Source organism: Myotis myotis, unplaced genomic scaffold, assembly GCF_014108235.1.
Source record: "Myotis myotis isolate mMyoMyo1 unplaced genomic scaffold, mMyoMyo1.p scaffold_m19_p_16, whole genome shotgun sequence".
In the NCBI taxonomy this organism is placed as follows: domain Eukaryota; kingdom Metazoa; phylum Chordata; class Mammalia; order Chiroptera; family Vespertilionidae; genus Myotis; species Myotis myotis.
The window spans coordinates 12,421,093-12,441,688 of NW_023416320.1; the positions used below are offsets into that span (position 1 = coordinate 12,421,093).

The 20,596-nt window shown below is 42.6% G+C and overlaps 1 protein-coding gene and 1 long non-coding RNA gene across 9 annotated transcripts in view; one reads left to right on the plus strand and one right to left on the minus strand.

Annotated features, from left to right (window-relative positions):
• The window catches only part of GRHL2 (grainyhead like transcription factor 2), a 120,924-nt gene that overhangs the window by 47,042 nt on the left and 53,286 nt on the right, over nt 1-20,596 (plus strand). For 7 of the 8 annotated variants that reach the window (XR_004972441.1, XR_004972442.1, XM_036337933.1 and 4 more), the window contains 5 exons: nt 1,184-1,251; nt 5,955-6,345; nt 9,865-9,920; nt 11,992-12,223; nt 13,960-14,071. Coding sequence is in view for 6 of the 8 variants with exons in the window: in XM_036337933.1 (XP_036193826.1) it covers nt 1,184-1,251; nt 5,955-6,345; nt 9,865-9,920; nt 11,992-12,223; nt 13,960-14,071 (859 nt within the window). In the remaining 2 variants the exon portion in view is untranslated. The remainder of the gene's footprint in view (nt 1-1,183; nt 1,252-5,954; nt 6,346-9,864; nt 9,921-11,991; nt 12,224-13,959; nt 14,072-20,596) is intronic. The other variant, XM_036337932.1, reaches the window with a different exon arrangement.
• LOC118670696 lies at nt 8,363-12,231 on the minus strand. The gene is made up of 2 exons (XR_004972448.1): nt 12,065-12,231; nt 8,363-8,979 (listed from the first exon to the last, which is right to left on the minus strand). It is a non-coding gene; the product is annotated as an uncharacterized LOC118670696 (long non-coding RNA).

A 20,596-nucleotide genomic window follows, 5' to 3' on the forward strand; every position in this document is an offset into this window, starting at 1 on the left:
TGCATATTAGCCTTTTATTATATAGGATACTTGTATCATACAATCTAAATGCTTCTAAAAAATTAACTCATCTAATTTTACTGAAAACTGTGAGGTCTAAAACTACCATAAAGCCTGTTTTATAGATAAGGAAAGTGAGGCAGAGTTTATTTAGTGGTAGAGCTGGAGATTTGAACCCAGAGTAGGTCTTAACCCTTAGCCACCCTGCTATGATGTCTCCTCAGTCCAGTTGACTGGGCTGGCATATAATCCAGGTGAGTGGAAATTGTAAGAATTGCTAGGGGAATTCAGAAGAGAAACACTTCTCATAAATGCTCTTTTATGTCAAAATAGTGAGGACTGCATTTTAGATGCAGAGGAGTTTGGCTAGAAGGAAGATCTAGAAAGAACAAAGTAAAACACCCGCCTGCCCCCCCCAAACTATCCAACCAACCAAATCCAAACCTGCGATTTCCATGTGTGAAAACTATGGCGGAGATATGCAAACAATCTGAGCTGCAGTAGGGTGATTAGATGGTGATCAGAAACTGCTGGTGGGATGCGCCTCTCCCAAGTAGTACTTTCCAATCATGTTTCAGGCAGTGTATCGGCATTGTGTAGACAATAAAAGTGTGTTAGAAGAAAAAACTGTGGAAGCAGGTCCCTGAACTATGTAGAGAGGATGGTAAAGGGTGGTCCAGGAATATCAGATGCTGCTCCCTCACTGAACAGTGCAGTCCCTGCCCAGTTTGCTCCCCTTCATGTCAGCACCTGCAGCCCCTCATCAGAGTAGAGGGTCAGTCCCTGTTCCATAATAGGATGCTTGTTGTAACTCCAAGATGGTTCCTGTCTGCTGTAGGGCACAGATGTCCAGATCCATCCTTCATTTATTATATTCCTTTCCCCCATCCCCTCCCAAGGTGGGGAGGGCTGAGGAGTGGCTCAGGTTCAGGACGGTTGTCTGTGTCAGCAGTGCACAGCAGAATCATGCTTGTGTGGCCCTCCATTTAGCATCACCCCTTTGTGTCTGGTCCACTGTCGTCGCACCTACTCCACCTTTAACCAGCTCCTGGCTATAGCAAATCTGCTGCCTTCCTCTGGAGAGTGTCCCGTTTCAGTTTTTCTGTTCCTATTGGTTTCTAGCTCTGCACATGGTCACAGCTGCATCTATGTAAGTCTCACTGATGGTTTCTGACGTTCCCAGGTTCCTCGGGACAAGAGGCTGCTGTCTGTGAGCAAAGCAAGTGACAACCAAGAAGATCAGGACAAAAGGTACCGTGTTAGTTAAAGGAAGATGCCTGGCTTCCAAAAATCTCTTGTTCTATGTTCTTGTTTGCTTGTTTTTTGTTTTTCAAACAGCACTAACCTATAGGAGATAGGGTCATAGCCTCCTCTAACTGTCTTTGGGAGTCTGGGCCCAAACCCGATCTCTCAGTAGGGAGAGAAAATTGCATTTTTTTGATTGTGCATCCGAAGGGTCACCGGCAGGCTCTTGATATACCTACCCACTTCCGGGGAGGCTGAAAGTCCCCATAGTTAGATAGCCCACTGCCGAGGTGAGGTTTCTGCCACTCCCATGGCTGTGTCACTGTGATCAGGCTCCTGAGGGGGTCAGACACTTGGAGCTTGCTTTTGATAAGGTAGAGGAAGAGGCTCTGGGTAGCAGTGGACACTGTCAGGGAGGAGGCACAGGACAGATGTCAGGGAGATCATTACATAATACTCCTTTCCTGCAATTTGTATCATTTCAGTCTTGCCTTAGGTACGCTTACTCATCCGGTCTGTGGTGACTGGCGTGTCACCTCTTTTTGACCAAGATGATCCAGACATAAGGAGGAAACTAGAAGGGACTGAACCATCCTGCTCAGCTACTTCTGCCTAAGCGGCCAAATACATCTCTTCCACGGCAGAAGGGAGGGAGCCCCCACAGTATTTCTCAACTGCAGGTTTTTTCAAATGGAAATATGAAGCCAGGAGAAATGAAATCCCCTGCTGGCACTTAAGTCAGACTCTTACCTGGCCTTGATAGGGACTGCTTGTGACATTATGATCTTATTATATGACTAGCAGTGGGGGCACCCCACCAACTAGCAGCCCCAAGCTATGGCATCATCTCCAAGGTGTGCCCCAGCAGATGATTATGACTAGCTGCATCTGATTTGCAGATCCGCAGGGACCTGCTGATGCCCCATGCTGCCGTGGGCCCTGGGTCCCGGTTGGCAGTAGTGATGACAGGGAATAGGAGGCTGCCACTCTTTAGGCCCTGTAGCTTTTCCTCCATCTAGCCACTATTTATTAAGTGAAGACTATGCTGTCTGCAAGGTCCCATATCAGCAATCATAGAGGGATGGGGGTGCAAATGAGTCTCAGATGTGTACTCTGTCTGCATCATAATAGACAAAAGAACCATGTTTTAGGAAAGCATTTTTCAGAACACCTTTCAAGTGACAGGCGCTCATTGTATTTTAATGGTTATTTTTGTGATTTTAATGGAATACCTTTAAGAAAGCTGGCAGTGAGGAATGCACAAAACCACCTTGTATAGACTAATTGTGACTTAGTAGACGCTGGCTGAATGGAATTTGGGAGGATATCATTTGATCGGCGGTGCATTCATGAATTAAGGTGCCGCGTGCTAACATGATATCATTACAACTGCGTACAGAAGTTGCTTCTTTGGAAAACAGACTTTCAATGACATAATCCAAAATTACTTTTAAAAGTATTTTGAATGCACCACTCTTAGCATTGCATTTTTCTCCTTTTATAATATTTGGTTCAGTTTTAAATTATATTGCAGGTGAGTCGGTATCTCACAATAATTCTTACTTTGTTTTAATCATCCATTTTTGGGATGTTTTTCTAGAACAGTGGTTCTCAACCTTCCTAATGCCACGACCCTTTAATACAGTTCCTCATGTTGTGGTGACCCCCAACCATAAAATTATTTTCGTTGCTACTTCATCACTGTAATGTTGCTACTGTTATGAATCATAATGTAAATATCTGATCTGCAGGATGATTTTTAATTTTTACAAATTGAACATAATTAAAGCATAGTGATTAATCACAAAAACAATATGTAATTATATATGTGTTTTCCGATGGTCTTAGGCGACCCCTGTGAAAGTGCCGTTTGACCCCCAGAGGGGTCGCGACCCACAGGTTGAGAACCGCTGTTCTAGACGTTCTCCTGCATCAGCTTTGAAAGGCAATGCTGTTCTACAGAGGCCCACCTGCACGTTAAAGAATGCTGCTGAGCCTGCTATCTCCTCATCCTATAATAATGACTCAGCTAGGTTTATACAACTCCATCGTTTGCTCATCTCTAAGAACACCAAAGATCTCCTGACTTACGTTTTTGTTTAGAATTCCGGCATTTTATATGATTTAAAGAATTAAGAAATGGCCGAAACCGGCTTGGCTCAGTGGATAGAGCATCGGCCTGCGGACTGAGGGGTCCCAGGTTCGATTCCGGTGAAGGGCATGTACCTGGGTTGCGGCCACATCCCCAGTAGGAGATGTGCAGGAGGCAGCTGATCGATGTTTCTCTCTCATCGATGTTTCTAACTCTCTATCTCTCTCCCTTCCTCTCTGTAAAAAATCAATAAAATATATATTTAAAAAAAAAAGAATTAAGAAATGTGGACGAAAATGAACTCTTTACCTATAGAGGAGTTGGTTAACTTGTCATATTTTGGCAAAGCCATTAAGACTACACTAGTTCCAAGCCCAGAGGAGTGGAAACTGGGTAATTGCTTTGGTAGCTAATAAATGTAGACCAACACTTCTACACTCAACTTGCAGGACATTACCCACCAGTATTAATAGTTAATCCTCCACAAAAAGGTCTGGGGTAAAATGGCTTTCAGAAATTCTGGGTTACAATTAAACAGGTGAAGGAACGCCTGGGGGGCCTTTACCTTGTTCGTGGTGTTTGTGACCCACCAGGGTGGTCTTGTTATGGCAAAGAGTTTTTTTGTTTTGTTTTAATGCTGATTTTATCATGGACTCCTTTCTTTGAGGAACATCTATTAACATTCCATGCACATGTTCTAAATAATGGGGCTTAGGAAATGCTGATATAAATGGGTGGTCTGGGTTTTGGCATCCTCCAGCTAACTGGATTCAGATTAAACATAATTTCTTAATTTTCACTGTGTCCTCTATACAGATTCAGCGCTTGATTTGGCCACGAAAGCAGGTTATTACTTAAAGCCAGAATGTTTGTAGGCTTGCGATTTTATTCTTTAAAGGGTTATTTTCTAGAATGATTTGTACAGATCTGTGACAGACTCAGAGAAGTGTAGATATTTTTTCTGTTGGCTGTGTTCATGCAGAGCTATTCTTTCCTCCAGCTTCACTTTGAAGTTTTATCTGAAAAATCAAAGCTGAAATACCAAGTCCTGCTTGAGAGTTAGGCAAGCTCAGAAGCGAATGGGCTTCCTTTATAGAGAGGAGCCAAGAGAGCTCAACTCTTGGGAGAACCAATTTTATTAGAATATCTCTCTGTGAGAGATGCTGGGAAGCCCTACAAGGAACATGCTAGTTTAAATAAAGCAGACATCGGGGACAGGGCTCCATGCAAGACATGTATTTTCTCTGGATATCCATCAGAGTAATCAATAAATAAGTGAGAGGTGGCCTCAGATTTTACTGACCACAGACACTTTGCTAGTAAAATCATTTTGTTACCAATAATAATCTTCCATTAACCAGTCTCTCTCTGCTTCTGCTCTCTCCCAGAATTCTTTAGTATAAATGAAAATACTTTATTCTAGCCTGGCAAGAATTAATTTTCTAAATCCTCTTTTCTCTTTGTACCAGCCAGGAGGTCTGAGATCTGAGAGATCTTCTTTTACAGTTACACCACTTCCTTAAGCCCCGAATGTAATTCAGTGCTAAGGCTATGAGTGAGCTCATGTTACTCCTTCATTTAGTGAAAATATTTAAGTGATAAAGTCTCACTTCTTACTTTTCCTACAATTTCTAAATTTTAGTGTAGTCCATAGGGAAGTGGAAAATATCCTTCTCACCCGCCCTCAAATGACCATATTAGTTCTCCTGCCTTTTTTAATAAAACTATTTTAAAATGTTTTCTTTTGAAAGTTTTTAAACATCTGCAGAAGTAAAGAGGACCATGTAGTGACCCCCAAATGCCCATCTGATCCTCTTGATTCAGCAGTGATAACGTTTGTTACACTTGCTTAATCTCTACCTTTTCTCTTCCCTTCCTTTTCTTTTTCCGATGGCAATAGAATTTAAAATAAGTCATGTCATTTTACCGCAACTCCTTCTGATTTGTATATCTAAAAAAACCCAGGACACTTCATTACATAATCTCAAAATCCTTACCACCCCTAACTAAATTAACATATTTCCTTAATATCACCTAACGCCCAGTCCATATCCAATTGCCTCAAAAATCCTGTTGCCTCATAAATGCCTCTTTGGTTTGTTCAGAGCGAGATCCAAACAAGACCCTCTCATCATATTTGATTGTTATGCCTTTTTACATTTCTGCAAGTCTAGAGTAAGCCCCCCATCCTTCTCCCTTTTTCGTGCCTCTGACTTACTGAAGAAACCAGGTCAGTAGGACGTGCGTGCGGCATTCTGGTTTGTCTGATCGCTTCTTTATGATGTTGGCTAAGTCTTTCTTCCAGCTCCTGTGTTGCCCGAGAGCTGGAAGTTAGATGTAAAGGCTTGCTTAGAATTAAGGTCAACTTCTTTTATTTTTTTTTAAAGTAGTAGCACTTGCTAGGTGGGGCTGATTGCAAGAGGCACACACGTGTAGTTGTCCTCCTAGGGATGCAGAGAGCCTTTGGATCCCATTGTGAAGTTCGCCGTCAGCCTTTCCTCTGATGATGATACGTTCATACCCACTGATCATCGCCTGCAGCCGTTATTTTATCAAGGGTTGCAAAACGGCGAGCTCTCTAACTCTATCCTATTTTGGGGTGGGTTTCAACACACAGAAACTGTCTTGGCACCAGCGAAGCCCAGAGTAACTTGAGCGGAGGAGAGAACCGAGTCCAGGTCCTAAAGACTGTCCCCGTGAACCTGTCCCTAAACCAAGACCACCTGGAGAATTCCAAGCGGGAGCAGTACAGCGCCAGCGTCCCCGAGAGCCCGGCCATCATCCCCGTGTCGGGGATCACGGTGGTGAAAGCCGAAGATTTCACGCCAGTGTTCATGGCCCCGCCCGTGCACTATCCGCGGGGAGACGGGGAGGAGCAGCGCGTGGTGATCTTTGAACAGACTCCGTACGGCGCGCCCGCCATGGCCAGCCACACCTACCTCAAGGATGACCAGCGCAGCACCCCGGACAGCACCTACAGCGAGAGCTTCAAGGACGGAACCTCCGAGGTAAGTCCCCGCGCTCTCGTTAGTAGCAAGAACCCAAATCCAGAACCCCCAGCTAAGTTCATTTTAAATTTAGAAACAAATTTTATTTAAGATCTGTTGAATTTTTTTATTTCTTAAAAATGTTTTTATTGATTTTAGAGAGTGAGGAAGGGAGAGGGATAGAGAGAGAAACATCGATGAGAGAGAAACACATCCATCGGCTGTCCCCCACTGGGGATCAAGCCACAGCCGCCACCAGGCATCCCAGGAAAGGGTCCCCACTGGGAATCGAACCAGTAACCTCTTGGTTCAGGGGTCCAACGCTCACCCACTGAGCCAAACCGGCTGGGCCCCTCAGCTAACTTTTGTTCTCTATTTCCTTTTAAAGTGGGATAAATGAATTGAACTGTGAGTTGACGGCTATTTTTAAAAATGTGTTTGTGTCTTTTATTAGGAGCAGGTTTTAATAAACCATTGGTCTAGGTATGTGGAGGAGGAATATTTTTTTTTTGACGCTTAGCTGACAGATTCCTTTGTTTTAGTTTTGATCTTAAAAATTAAATATTTATAAGGAATGAAGAAATTTTTGTGTGGAAACTTCCTATTTTTTAAAGTGTTTGCCTTGACCTCTTCTAGTTTGTAACCTTCCCAAAGGGTAGCTAAAGTTGTCTGCCTATGCTTTTAAAAAACAATATAACTTTTTTCGACCTTGTCTGATTGAATATTCAAGAAAGAATTTGTATTTTCAATAATCAAGTGTGTGTATATGTACTTTGTACCTATTCTTCTCCTGTGCCCATAGAGTTTACAGAAACAGTGATCTCTGCTTGCTTGTTTGTTTAAAAATCACTCCACATGGGAATGTGAGGTACATGCTTTTTCACTGAAGGGCTGCCCTGATGTTTTTCTTACATGGTGTAGAAATATTCCATTAGTCACAGAAGAGTCCGTGGATGTTGTCCAATGTCAACGAACCATCATGCTATTTGGGGGATGTGTTATCAGTTGTGTTTGTGTTGTAGATAAAGAGGCTGGTGAAAGGAAGCTATTGTATTTGGGGTTTTATTTTTAGGTGCATGAGAAAGTAACTTACCAGAAACTATATATGAAGATTATTCCCACTGTATTTGGAATATTTGGAATATTTGAACTACTCTCCTGGTCTTGGAAATCGGTGTTTACCTTGCATATTGTATTTCAATCTGATGTGAATTAAATGGAATGCTCTATTATGATCTTGAGCTGTGGCGTTGCCAACAGGCTATAGATTAGGTGAGCTCAGTAACCTCACCAAGTAAATTTCACTAAGGAAAATTCGTCTAAAATCTAGTATTCCTTTAGGAATATTATTAAAATGTCTAAGACCCTTGTTGAATGAGCAGGTTTCGTTCGCTAGTAGAGACTGACTCGTGTGTGTGTGTGTGTGTGTGTGTGTGTGTGTGTGTGTATAGTGGTATCAGGAAGGGAGTAGTTTGGCCTAAATAATTAAGAAATATATAGATGCGCTACATCAATGGCGACGTTGGCTGTCTGCTTGCCTTTAGGCATCCTACAAATTATATCGAAAGATTTCCAAACAGTTGTGAAAACTTGGTAACTGTAGCCAGAATGGCCTAACATTTTGGTTCTAATTCTTCATACTAAATCATTTAGGGCCATGTGACCCATTAGTGTGAGCATGTCTCATAAAGGATGGTGATAGATCCCAAGTGGACTCTACATTTAATTTTTTTTAAATTTGAAAGACAGTGTAACAGAATTAAGGGAAAAAATTTAAACTTGAGAATAGTAATTCTGTGTCTAAAACATATAAACTTTTTTTTCATAGTTCTTGTTCACATGCACTAATAGTTATTGGAGCGATTCTTCATTTCAGTCAGCATATAGACAAATCTCTTTGAGTCTGAACAGTTGTAGTATATCACACCTTTTCATATCACCCGGGGATTAGAATCATAGACGTTACAAGTCCAATATGTTTTAGTAGGGTAGCCTATCCTCAGGCTGCAGAGCTCTATGGCATGGACAATAAATTTATTCAAGGCCATGTTTATTAATTCTGGTTCACCCTGTGTTGTTGCAGGTTATTACATATTCCTGCAAAGACTTTAGAAATGCATCCCCTCTATCTCTAAAATACTTCCTTAAATATATTTTTTATCATGCTATCCTCATACTCCAATTTTCCTAATTCTTAACTGAACTAAGTATAAATACCTTTTCATAAATTCGTCCTGTCCAATAGAACTTTCTGCAACGATGGAAATTGTCTTTTATGCTGTCCCAGATGGTAGCCACTACTTCCATGTGTCAGTGTAGTATTTGGTCGACTGAGGAACTGAATGTTTAACTTTATTTAATTCTAATCAACTTCACGTTTGACTAGTGGCTAGTGTAGACTTTCAGGTCCTTCCTTCATAACCAGGGCAGGCCTATGTCCTTGACTCCATCTATGTACCACATTTGTACCTATCATTTTGTCTTGAATCATGGTGGTCCTCTCTCACCCGGATTACTTTCTTTTAATTTCTTCAGTAAAGGGTTCTCTTTGGCTCCAAGGGTCGGAGCAAAGTTCACAGTCTCCATGAAATCTTCTAATATTGCTGGTTTTCCTTTCCTGGCAATGCCCATTCTGTGCTTTTCCAGTCAGGACACCTGCATGAATAAGTGAATGATTCAACATAGTCATTTGCTGTACTTTTGTTCTTTTGTTGTTTTTCATGTGAATTTACCCACCAATTTTTATCTCTCCAAGGACAGTGCTGTATAGTTTTTCTATATTTCTCCTGGCACCAAGATGATAAAGCCTCAAAAAATTCCCATTAAATGCTTTGCTGATTGATTGATTGATTATAAAAGAAGCTTAAATCTGAATCTTTGATTCTCTGTCATGAACACATGGCTTCTCAAATAGCCTCCCGGAACAAATTAAGTTAAAAAAATCGAGGTTCCACTGTATAACGCTTACTGTTCTTATACTTCATTCGCATATTTAGCCCTTCTAATCACTATAAGCAGGCATTTTTCAGGTGGAGAAAGTATGGCCCTTGCTTCAGTTCACACAGCCAGCAGGCAAGAGAGCTAGAACTTGACCCTACACAGTCCTGCTCTAGAAACTATGCTCCAAACCACTCTACTATAATGCTTGGACTATGATGTGTATAATTCCTGTTCCAGTAACTCAGATTCTCTGACTTGGAATAAGCATTAGAGGTAATAGAAAGTGGAAGAGATGTTTTATATGTTTGAGGAAACAGTTTCCAGAACCTGCAAACACTTTAAGAACACCTGCAGACACATGAATAATACACAAAGTACAAATGCTTTTTGTTGAGGGCAGTTCCCATCGTGCGGGCGATGTGTGGGTTTTGCGCACAAATGGCAGCCCTTTTCGCTACAGCTGGAAATGTAATACCCAAAATATGTAATTGTCCTTTCTAAGGTGAGGACAAAACAGTTTGGATACGTTTATCACTTTTTAAAATGTGTAATAATGACTCACTTCTTGGTTTTAATTTCTATAACTTGGATATTTTGTAGAAATTTCGGAGTGCTTCAGTCGGGGCCGAGGAATACATGTATGACCAGACATCAAGGTAGGTTGCCAGGAGATGCCCCTGCAAACTGATGAATGGATGAGCCTTTAAATGTACCCCCAAGCCCTAGCTGGTTTGGCTCAGTGGGTCGCGACCCCTTTGGGGATTGAACGACCCTTTCACAGAGGTCACCTAAGACCATTGGAAAACACATATATAATTACATATTGTTTTTGTGATTAATCACTATGCTTTAATTATGTTCAATTTGTAACAATGAAATTGGGGGTCACCACAACATGAGGAACTGTATTAAAGGGTCGCGGCATTAGGAAGGTTGAGAACCACTAGGCTAGAGCGTCAGCCTGCGGATTGAAGGGTCCCAGGTCTGATTCCGGCCAAGGGCATATAATAGTACATGCCCGGGTTGTGGGCCCAATCCCCAGTAGGGAGTGTGTGAGAGGCAGCCAATAAATGATTCTCTCTCATCATTGATGTTTTGATGTTTCTATATACCTCTGTCTCCCCCTTCCTCTCTGAAATCAATAAAAATATATTTTAAAAAAAAGAAAGTAAATGTACCCCAAGTTATACTTTCTAATCTTTTAAAAATATATATATATATATATTTTTATTGATTTGAGAGAGGAAGGGAGAGGGCTAGAGAGATCCCTGAAATTATATTCAGAACCATTTATGTTCATATGTGCTTTTTTCTGGGAAGAGGGCTCACAGCTTTCTTCTCATTTTCAAACAGCCTGTGCCCTCGACAAGGTGCAAGCTACTGGTGTAGGCAGTCCTGAATATCCTGTCCAGGCCACGAATTTTATGATTCAGTGGCTATATGGAATTGCTTATACAAAATGACAGTGGAATTGATTCTGTCTTGAATGATTTATTTCCCACCTTGGTCTAAGACATATTCTGGAATGTTTTTAGTTTATCAGCTTAAACCTATGATTTTTATCATGTAAGAGGAATATTATTCTGTCCTTCAAATTGTTTCTCATTATAAAAATTAGACATTGCAAAAATGTTCAACATAGGAAGCAAGAGTTGCCAATAATCTTGTAAGCCATTTTAAGGGCTAAAAAATAGTTAGACTCAATGAAGAGATTCTGATGATTCAGAAAATACAGTTTTTGTTATTGTGTCATCAATGTTTGCCATCCTGTGGTGTAGCAGCAATAAATATTTCTGAATGAGCATGTTTAAAGAGATTATGATTCATACCTGCTGCTCATTTTAAACAATTGATTTTTTCTTCCAAGTTGGGAAAATGAGTGTTTTTGTTTTTTAAGTTAAACCATATTTTTAAAATATTAGGGAAATCATTTAGAGCGATCATTTGCAACCATTTTCTGTAATGGCTATCTAGTAAATATTTTAGATTTGGTGGCTTGCAGTCACAGCCACTATGCAGTGTGAAAGCAGCCATGGAGAAGCACCATCCACATTCACTAAACAAAGGAATGTAGCTGTGTTCCAATAAAACTTTATTTACAAAAACAGTCAATGAGCTGGATTTGGCCCATGGACCATTGTTCACATATACCTGTCATGAGTGCTTTTGCAGGCTTAGGAAACAAAACACAAAAATAAAAAAAAATACTCCCTGTTATGGAACTAGATGTTTAGTAATGAATGTTTAGTAGTTTTGAGTTTTGGTTTTCACATTTTGAAGTTTTTAAAAGTAGAATATATTTGCAATATCTTGGTGAGACAAACAGACGGCGATTTACATGTATGTGAATTGAACAAAAGCATTCACACATCTGGTTTGTGACTAGGATAAAAGTGGCAAGCTCTATAAGTTCTTCAACTTCAGGCATTGTGTATTGCCAGCTAAGGCCCAACAGAGGTTTTCCTAGCACGGCCTCGCACCATTGGCCAGGCACGTCATGGACTTCCTCCCCGCCTGGTTTATGAGCCCCTATTAAAAATGTTGTCTGTATACATTGTGTTAGCAGTGACCTTTGGTCTGGCCTCATCTCTTTTGCCATCTGTTGTGTTTTGTCTCTGAAACAGAGTAAATATTGGTTAATATTCATACCAAGTGATAATCAATGTGAAATTGATCAGTAGTGTTCAAGTGAGTGACTCTGACCACTGCTTGTTTTCTGTTCAACAGCGGCACGTTTCAGTACACCCTGGAGGCCACCAAGTCTCTCCGCCAGAAGCAGGGGGAGGGCCCCATGACCTACCTCAACAAGGGACAGTTCTATGCCATAACGCTCAGCGAGACGGGCGACAACAAATGCTTCCGACACCCCATCAGCAAAGTCAGGGTACGGGCCGCGTTTCTCCAGGAAATCAGAGGGATCCGAGGAATGCAGTTTCTACCTCAGGGCCTTGTGGGAAGGGTGTGGAAAACAATTCTAAAATAAATAACTCCAGAACAAATGTTAGAGAGTTGGGGCAAGAGAACTGATTGGCTCGCAGTTTATCATTTTAATCAGTAACCAATAAGCCCCGGGCAAGGGAGGCGGTTGGAACATGCTTTCCGAACGTATCCAAGGAATTTTCCCAGCTTCATTCATGGCCTGTGTGCTACCTCGCTGCTGCTGCTGCTGTTGTTTGCAATCAGTTGGTTTTAATTTTTCCAGTGAGTAGCCGTAAGTCAGAACATTTTTCTCAATATTTGCTGCTGCTTTCTTTTCTGTAAAGGAGGATGCAGTTCATCTGTGTCCCTGGAGCCTTTTGGTTAAAAGCCCTCGCAGCCCAGTGCTTCCTCAGGAGCCAAGGGGCGAGGCATGCTATGACCCCTCCCAGGAGTGACATGGAGGAATGTTCACGTTCGTGAGTGTTAGTCCTATTTGTGGGAAATGAAAGTGCCCTGGAAGCCTGCCAGCTTCTGGCACTCTCGCTCCTACCAAGAGAGGGAGGGAACTGGTAATCCTTCTCTACTGAAAAGGAAAAGAATAGCAGAGCTCTGAAAAGAGGTTGCAGGACTCTCCCGCCCTGTTGTAAAATGATTTGTGCTGCCAGTGTGTAAAATGCTACGGAGGAGAAATTATGAAGGAATATAAATCAATGAAATATTCTTGTGGAGTGGTGGGGAAATGTCCACTAGGAAGTATTTTGGATATGGAGTGAGAAGGGAGAGTCATATCCCTGAGACTGTAATTAGGGGTTCTTTGGTCTTGTTTATTTGTTTGGTTTTGGTGCCTTCTTCATTGTCTAAATGACAGCGAATTATCACAGACAGTATTTAGCTTAATGAGGCTGTTTATCATTGAGAACCGAAAGGAGTTTTTGGATGATTAGTTTCTCAAGCTCATTTTTAAAGCACATCACACATTGTATTGAAATAAAAAACATAGTGGATCTTGCATCTTTTGGTCTATGAAATAATCTGTGATGTACATCTGTATTCATCAATATGAACTCATCTTTTACTGTTCTTCTCATTACTTTAGCATTTCTCTCATTAATCCAGTATTCCAGCCTCAGGCACTTAATTAGGCCGGAAACTGATACTTCCGCCTTTATAAATGGTGCCAGATTCTATATTTAAGATAAGAAATTTCAAAAATATGCTTCTTTTTAGTACAAGAAAAATTTATTTTTTGTATTTCTACTTACCTCACAAAATATTAAATTTTCTGGTAATTGGTTTATCTGGTTGTTTATGACTCAGGGTAAAAATGATGTAGGATTTTTTTTTCTATGTGCTGTTCTCATTTCCAATCATTTTTTTAAACATATTTTTTATTGATTTCAGAGAGGAAGGGAGAGGGAGAGAGAGATAGAAACATCAATGATGACAGAGAATCATTGATCGGCTGCCTCCTCCATGTCCCATACTGGGGATCGAGCCTGCAACCTGGGCATGAGCCCTGAGGGGAATCAGACCATGACCTCCTGGTTCATAGGTTGATGCTCAACCACTGAGCCACGCTGGCCGAGCTCCAATCATTTTTTTAAGTTGGCTCATTTTAAAACAAAACCATGTAACTGAGCATGTCTGGGCTTTTGTAAAGCGAGAAAAGCCGCATTTCAGAAATGCACCTCTGGTAGGACTTTCCGAATGGAGACCGTGCAAGCAGCAACCGAGGCCCAGAACAAAAAGTAAGTTCCGTTTTTCTCGCCTCTGCAGAGCGTGGTGATGGTGGTCTTCAGTGAAGACAAAAACCGCGACGAGCAGCTGAAGTACTGGAAATACTGGCACTCCCGGCAGCACACGGCGAAGCAGAGGGTCCTCGACATCGGTGAGTTGGCCTCGGCCTCCCTGCGCGGTCTGTGGTGAACCGACAAGTTGTCATGATGCACAGGAGGTCCCCAGCACGGAAGTCACAGCCAGGACCCACACAGCTCTCATGATGTGCCAGGCACCAGACTAGGCACTTTTCCTTAGTGGGTCCATTTAGTGAAAATCAGGCTGAGAAATAGAAATTGGGCTGAGTGCAAAGCACTTTCAATTTATGAAAGTCAACTGTGTCCCATCAATAATAGTAATATATTAGATGTGCAAGAACCGTGTCCATTTCTAAGCAGGTGATGTGAACTCTGATCCCTCTGTGAGGTGAACGACCAGGCTCGGTTGGCTGTAGGGTACATGCCTGGATAGTGAGTTCCAGATCTCTAATTCTCCATCCAGTGTTGCTTCACTCTAACACATGTCTCGTGCTAATAGTACTGCGTGGTCAGGCAGTGAAACCTTCGAGAGACCTTCCCTGCCATTAAGAAGTACTGAATGTGCCCAGTACATCTTCTGGAGTCCGTATAGTCCTAAGCACAATGTCTGTTCCCTAGAGACCTGTGGTCCCTCGACGAGACTCAGGGTCCAGGCAGGGGAGCAGAGCCCATGCCAAGTGGAGCCGTGGAGGGAATTTGTTGCAAAGGTTGGAAGGGCTGGAGGCACCATGAGGCAATCCAGAGATGAGCAGCTGCAGGAATCTGCTGCTCTTACCTGTAGGGTTGAGGATCAAAAGGAGGAGGTGGTGGGTGTTAGAGGTGCCACCCAGAAAGAACTGGGACTATGATGGGGGCTGCCTCACAGGAGCCGTGGCCACAGAGGGACCTGCTTTCCAAAAGGAGGTAGAACTCCAGGGGAGTTTCTGCAAAGACTCCTCTCAGTGCCAAGATCAGGGAGGCGAAGGCGTGCCCAGCGCTCTCTGCCTCCTGATCTCCCACAAGTGCTTCCCAACAAAGGCAGTTTCAGAATCAGCCTCTGAGACCCAGAGTAAAGCAGGGAAGTCAGGATTGGATCTTACCGTTTCTAGGAATTACTTAAAAACACAGGCAGTAATATATGTGTCTGGAAGTAATTTTTAGCATGTTCCATGCTGTTTCCACAAGCAATAAGTAATTTCTCATGTGTAGGCTTTATTACTCCGTTCTGCTGACCAAGAGGCTGCAGTCCCAACGAATGCAGAGAAAGTGGAGGTTCTCATTGTGTCGAGTACCAGAAAGTATTCCTGAGCAATTACATTAGAAGGATGTTTGCACACATTCTACCTTCTCCTTGCTAGAACCCTATGATCAATGGCAGAGAGGTTAGTGACTAGGTTAGGGTGAGAGACTCATTGTAGAGCATATTAAAACTAATTACTGGTTTATCCTGCAAAACGTCTACGCCACTCTTTACCTCACACCACACACACACACACACACACACAAAGTGCACACACCCACAAACATGTATCTTCTATTAACGAGTCCCACATCTTTATCTAATAAACAAGGAAACTGAGCCTAGAGAGGCCTGTTGACCTACCATCCTAGGTGACTTGTCCCCATTAATTAGTGCGAGAGCTGAGATAAGAACTGTCTTGTTCCCCCAGGTCATACACCAAACCTCCAAGACGGACTGACTAGGACAAGGGTTTGAAGATACTTGCCTTAACCTGCTTGGTAGCCAATCTGCATGGTGCAGAGGAACAATTTTATTTTATTTGAAAAGTTAGCCTTATAATTATTACCCAAGAAAATGAGAGGAGCAATTAAATAGAAATGTGGCCTAAGTCCAAATAAGGCAAATAATAAAAGCGTGTGACCGGCATACCTGTTTTTTCAACTTTGATATTATTACAAGGTTTACTTTTCTTAGACCAGAATGATTCCTCAGCTCCCATAGGACTTCAGATCTTAGCTCTCTTCTTTATTGCCTCCTGCCTGCCTTCAGACTTTTCTCTCATATCATCCTACACACACACACACACACACACACACACACACACACGCTCATGCGCACCCACTGGGTGAATGACAAGTGGAGTGACCTCGTTTAGCACAGTGTGAGCCACTGGGAAAAATATCTGAAACGAGACAAGTCACAGAATGAACTGGACTACCGATCAAGGCTACCCAAACAGTGGATCATTCCCAAACCACTTTCAGGGGCAGGCGCATTTTTCTATTTATTCCCTTTCAAGCAGAGAAGGAAAATTAGACGTTCGATAATTAATATTAACTTCATAGAAGGAAAGCCAGAAGCCACAACAGATAAACGGAGGCACATTCACCTGGACTTTCCTTCTGGTGAATGCAATTAAGAGTTACTTTACTGCTTTGCCACGTAGATGTTCTGAAAGAATGGAGGTGGCTGCTTTTGCATCTTCAGAATGGGTGGTCTGGATTGTAAGGTACGCAGACGGATTCCACAAGCATATACAAATAAGCATTATTACTTGAGGGTCACATGCAGTGTAGCCATTAATGATATAATTTTGTAGTTAAATTGTGAAATCAACCCTGTGCCTCTTCAGTCAAACTCTCTTTCATTTGGGTTCTCAGTAACCTCTCCCTGTAGGTGATGATAATACATCAGAATGTACGAGTTACATTGTTAATATTAATCCTATAATTTTTCCACGGTAATTAGCAGGCAATTATAGCACATCTTTGGCTATTAACATGTGATTATGGGATTTTCATCTGTGCCCTCTTACAGATCTATTTCTTAAGAGCCAGTTTTTAAATTGTGCCCTGTTGATAGAAGTTTTACTATATTAAGTTAAAGCTTTCCATGAAAACATCAGTTCCAACTAAATCGACACATTTCTTCAAGTCTCTTTCTAAATAGTTTTCTCTGAGAGTTCAAATAAAAGCCTGTGAGAAGACAGGTACGCTGACCACTGGGGATTACTCAGCCGGCGGATCTGTCCAGGGGGAGGAGCTCTGTCGTCTGGAGTCATACTCCACTTTCACATACAAGTTGTGATTACAATTAAGTAACACGTCGTGTCCCCCTGTCCCCTCCCCCCCCCCCCCCCCCCCCCCCCCCGGCTCTGGCTGTGTCCTACCAGTGAGCTTTCTTGCAGTTTTCATAGCTAAATCTGGGCTGGGCTGGTCAGAGCTGTGCAGAAAGTGGGAGGGTGGAGATTGGGGAGGCAGACTGGGGAGGCGGACTGGGCAGGCAGCTGCCATCTTCCAGAAAGTCAGGTAGCCAGGGAGTCAGCATGAACTCATGGTCCAGATGGGCCTAGGAGACAAGAGTGCCCTGCAACTCACCTCTCTTCACCGAGGTTCCCCACCCTGCCTTTCAGTGTTGGTCCTTGGAGGCCTCTCCTCCCCCAGGATTGTACAAACCTGCTCTGTCCCTGCAGGTGGGTAAGGGCCGGCGACCTTCCTTTACCAAGAGCCCCAGTAAATGGAATTGTGATTTCTGATGTTTTCCTAGACTGTCTCCACACTTCCAAGCAGATATGAAAAGTAAAACGTAAATTCAACTCAAAACAAAACCCCTTGAGAACTGCCGACTTAAAAATAACAACCACCACCAAACCCTCAGGGCTGGTGAGAGTCCAGGCAGAGTGAGAGCTAAATTAGGACAGGACCTTGGTCCCGCCTCCTCCACTGCAGGGAAGAGCCGGGCGTGCAGCAGGCACTGTGTGGGCCCGGGTCCCGCTGTCTGTCCTCGGCTCTCAGTGTGGGCACAAGCTCGCCTGGCCTGAGGCACCCTCTGTTTTATAGACATGTGCCAGAGCCACAGCTACAGGACATTCCTTTTCGTCTTCAACTTCAGTTAGAAAACATTTAGGTGATAAAAGTACGGTGGGCTATTTAGGTTATATATTTTAAAACATAAAGTGCAAGTATTTTTAAAAGTTTAGTCTTAGGTCAGGCAGATTTTCAATGTTTGAGCCATGGTGGGTTTTTAGTTATTACATGCACGTTTCTGTGTGAGTCCTAAAAGCTCATCTTGTTGGAGACAACAGCTTTTTGGGGGGGGATGTGGGGGTCACTTCCTCCTCAGCAGGTGTGCCTGGGGGATCGGGGTGTCCTGATAGAATTTTCTAGATACTCTGGAAAGGGTCCAGGACAACGCCATGGTTCACCAACAGCCCATCCGCCCAGGTCCTGATCTTTGCAGACTTCCTTTCAAGCTATTGCTGGGTCTTCCTCTTTCTTCCACTTTGTGTTTCTTACGAGAGGAGCCCACTTCCTCCCCTACACCCTAACTATTACTCATGTCTCAATCCAGTGTAACATATTTTTTATTAAAATTTCTGAACGCCAAACCTATAGGCCTATTTTGCCCCTCGCCAGATTTTCTAGTTACTTCCTATCTCTCCTTTGTTCCTCCTTCGAGGCTGCCCTTGCCTAGACTAGCCCTCCCCCCTCCTTCTTGACCTGGTAGGTCGTTTACCCCTTCAGAACTCGTTCCCCTGTCCCCACTGGGGGAGATCTTCCTGATCTTCCAGGCAGAGGTATCCACTCCCTGCAGGGTTTTGGTTTCTATCCAGGGGTGGGCAAACTTTTTGACTCGAGGGCCACAATGGGTTCTTAAACTGGACCGGAGGGCCGGAACAAAAGCATGGATGGAGTGTTTGTGTGAACTAATATAAATTCAAAGTAAACATCATTACATAAAAGGGTGCGGTCTTCTCTTTTTTTAGTTTTATTCATTTCAAACAGGCCGGATCCGGCCCGCGGGCCATAGTTTGCCACGGCTGATCTAGACGGTAGCGCTTGGCCATGTTTCACTTGGTTTAACATTTTACATTCTGTCCATCACACTAGATGCTGAGCTTCTTGACTGAGAGAGGATTTTTATTTTTTTAGCTGTGCATACCCAACACCTGCTGGAGAGCCTGGCACAGAACAGATGCTCAACCAGTGTTGACTGGCTGATGAACACCACGTGTGGTTTTGTGTATGTAGGTAGCACTGTGGTAGCAGGCACGCGCCTAGCTAGCTGGGAAATCAGGCTGGGTCACGCTCGCTCCTGTGCCTTTCTGAAAGAATCAATTTTGATTGTAGTTTTCTAGATGCCAGGGTGAGGGTGGGGGGTGGGGTGGGAGGGGGGCTAAATATGTATTTGATACTTTAATTTCTTATATTTAAAATATTATTTTATTATCCTATAGCCCTTAGGATGAAACTTCTTTAATAACTCAAGACTTAATTGCTAGCATAGAAATGCTATACATACACTAATAAACCAAGGACTTTAAAAAAAATATTTTGTATTGATTTTTTGAAAGAGAAAGAGAAACATTGATGTGATCCACTGCCTCCCACACTCCCCTACTGGGGATCAGGGATCGAGCTGCAACCCATGCCTGTGCCCTTACTGGGAATCAAAACCAGTGACCTTTCAATGCACAGGGTGACTGAGTCCAAATAAGCCAACCGGCCAGGGTGAAATTACTCCTTTTTAACATAACTAGAAATTATTATTGTTTCCCAAACAGTAGAAATTATTTAAAAGCAAATTATCAAAAAAATAAAGTTTTTAGCTAGATTTAGAAATTAAATATTGCAATGAATGTGCTCACTTACCATTTTTCTTACTGCTCCTGGGAAGTGTGTTTATCTGGTTCCAGGACATTATTATTTAATAAACCTTTTCTGCTAAATGATTTCCTTTCTGCTGATGATTTAAAAACCCTGAATAGTTCAACAGAAGTAATGTTCCAGAGAGATGGTGGGAGGCCCCTCTGAGAATCTGTTTTTGTTTTTTTTTAAAATATATTTTATTGATTTTTTTACAGAGAGGAAGGGAAAGGGATAGAGAGTTAGAAACATCGATGAGAGAGAAACATCGATTAGCTGCCTCCCGCACAGCCCCCACTGGGGATGTGCCCACAACCAAGGTACATGCCCTTGACTGGAATCGAACCTGGGACCTTTCAGTCCATAGGCCGACACTCTATCCACTGAGCCAAACCAGTTAAGGCGAGAATCTGTTTTAATGAGAGGGTGAAATAGTCCCTTAAAGAGATACTGGTTTTGAATATGAGCTTTCAAAATTCACACACACACACACACACACACACACCCCTAAAACCACTTCATAGATCCACCGTATTTAAAACTGTAAAATATTTATTCCTGTCTTCCATCCCTTTTTTCACATTTACTGGACACCACATTCTTTCCCCCCTAATTGGTGGGACTTTTCCTTTCTCGTTAGCTATATAAGATCATGCTTTCATCTCAAACACATAACCTAGGCTTTCATTTGATTTTATGTGTTTTGCTTGGGGCCCAATTATTTTCCTTCTTCGTTGATTCATTTTAATGAAACAACAGATAACCTGATGATCTCACATTTTTTAAAAAAAATATGTTATTGATTTTTTTACAGAGAGGAAGGGAGAGGGATAGAGAGTTAGAAACATGGATGAGAGAGAAACATCAATCAGCTGCTTCCTGCACACCCCCTACTGGGGATGTGCCCAGAACCAAGGTACATGCCCTTGACCGGAATCAAACCTGGGACCCTTCAGTCGGCAGGCCGACGCTCTATCCACTGAGCCAAACCGGTTAGGGCGATCTCACATTTT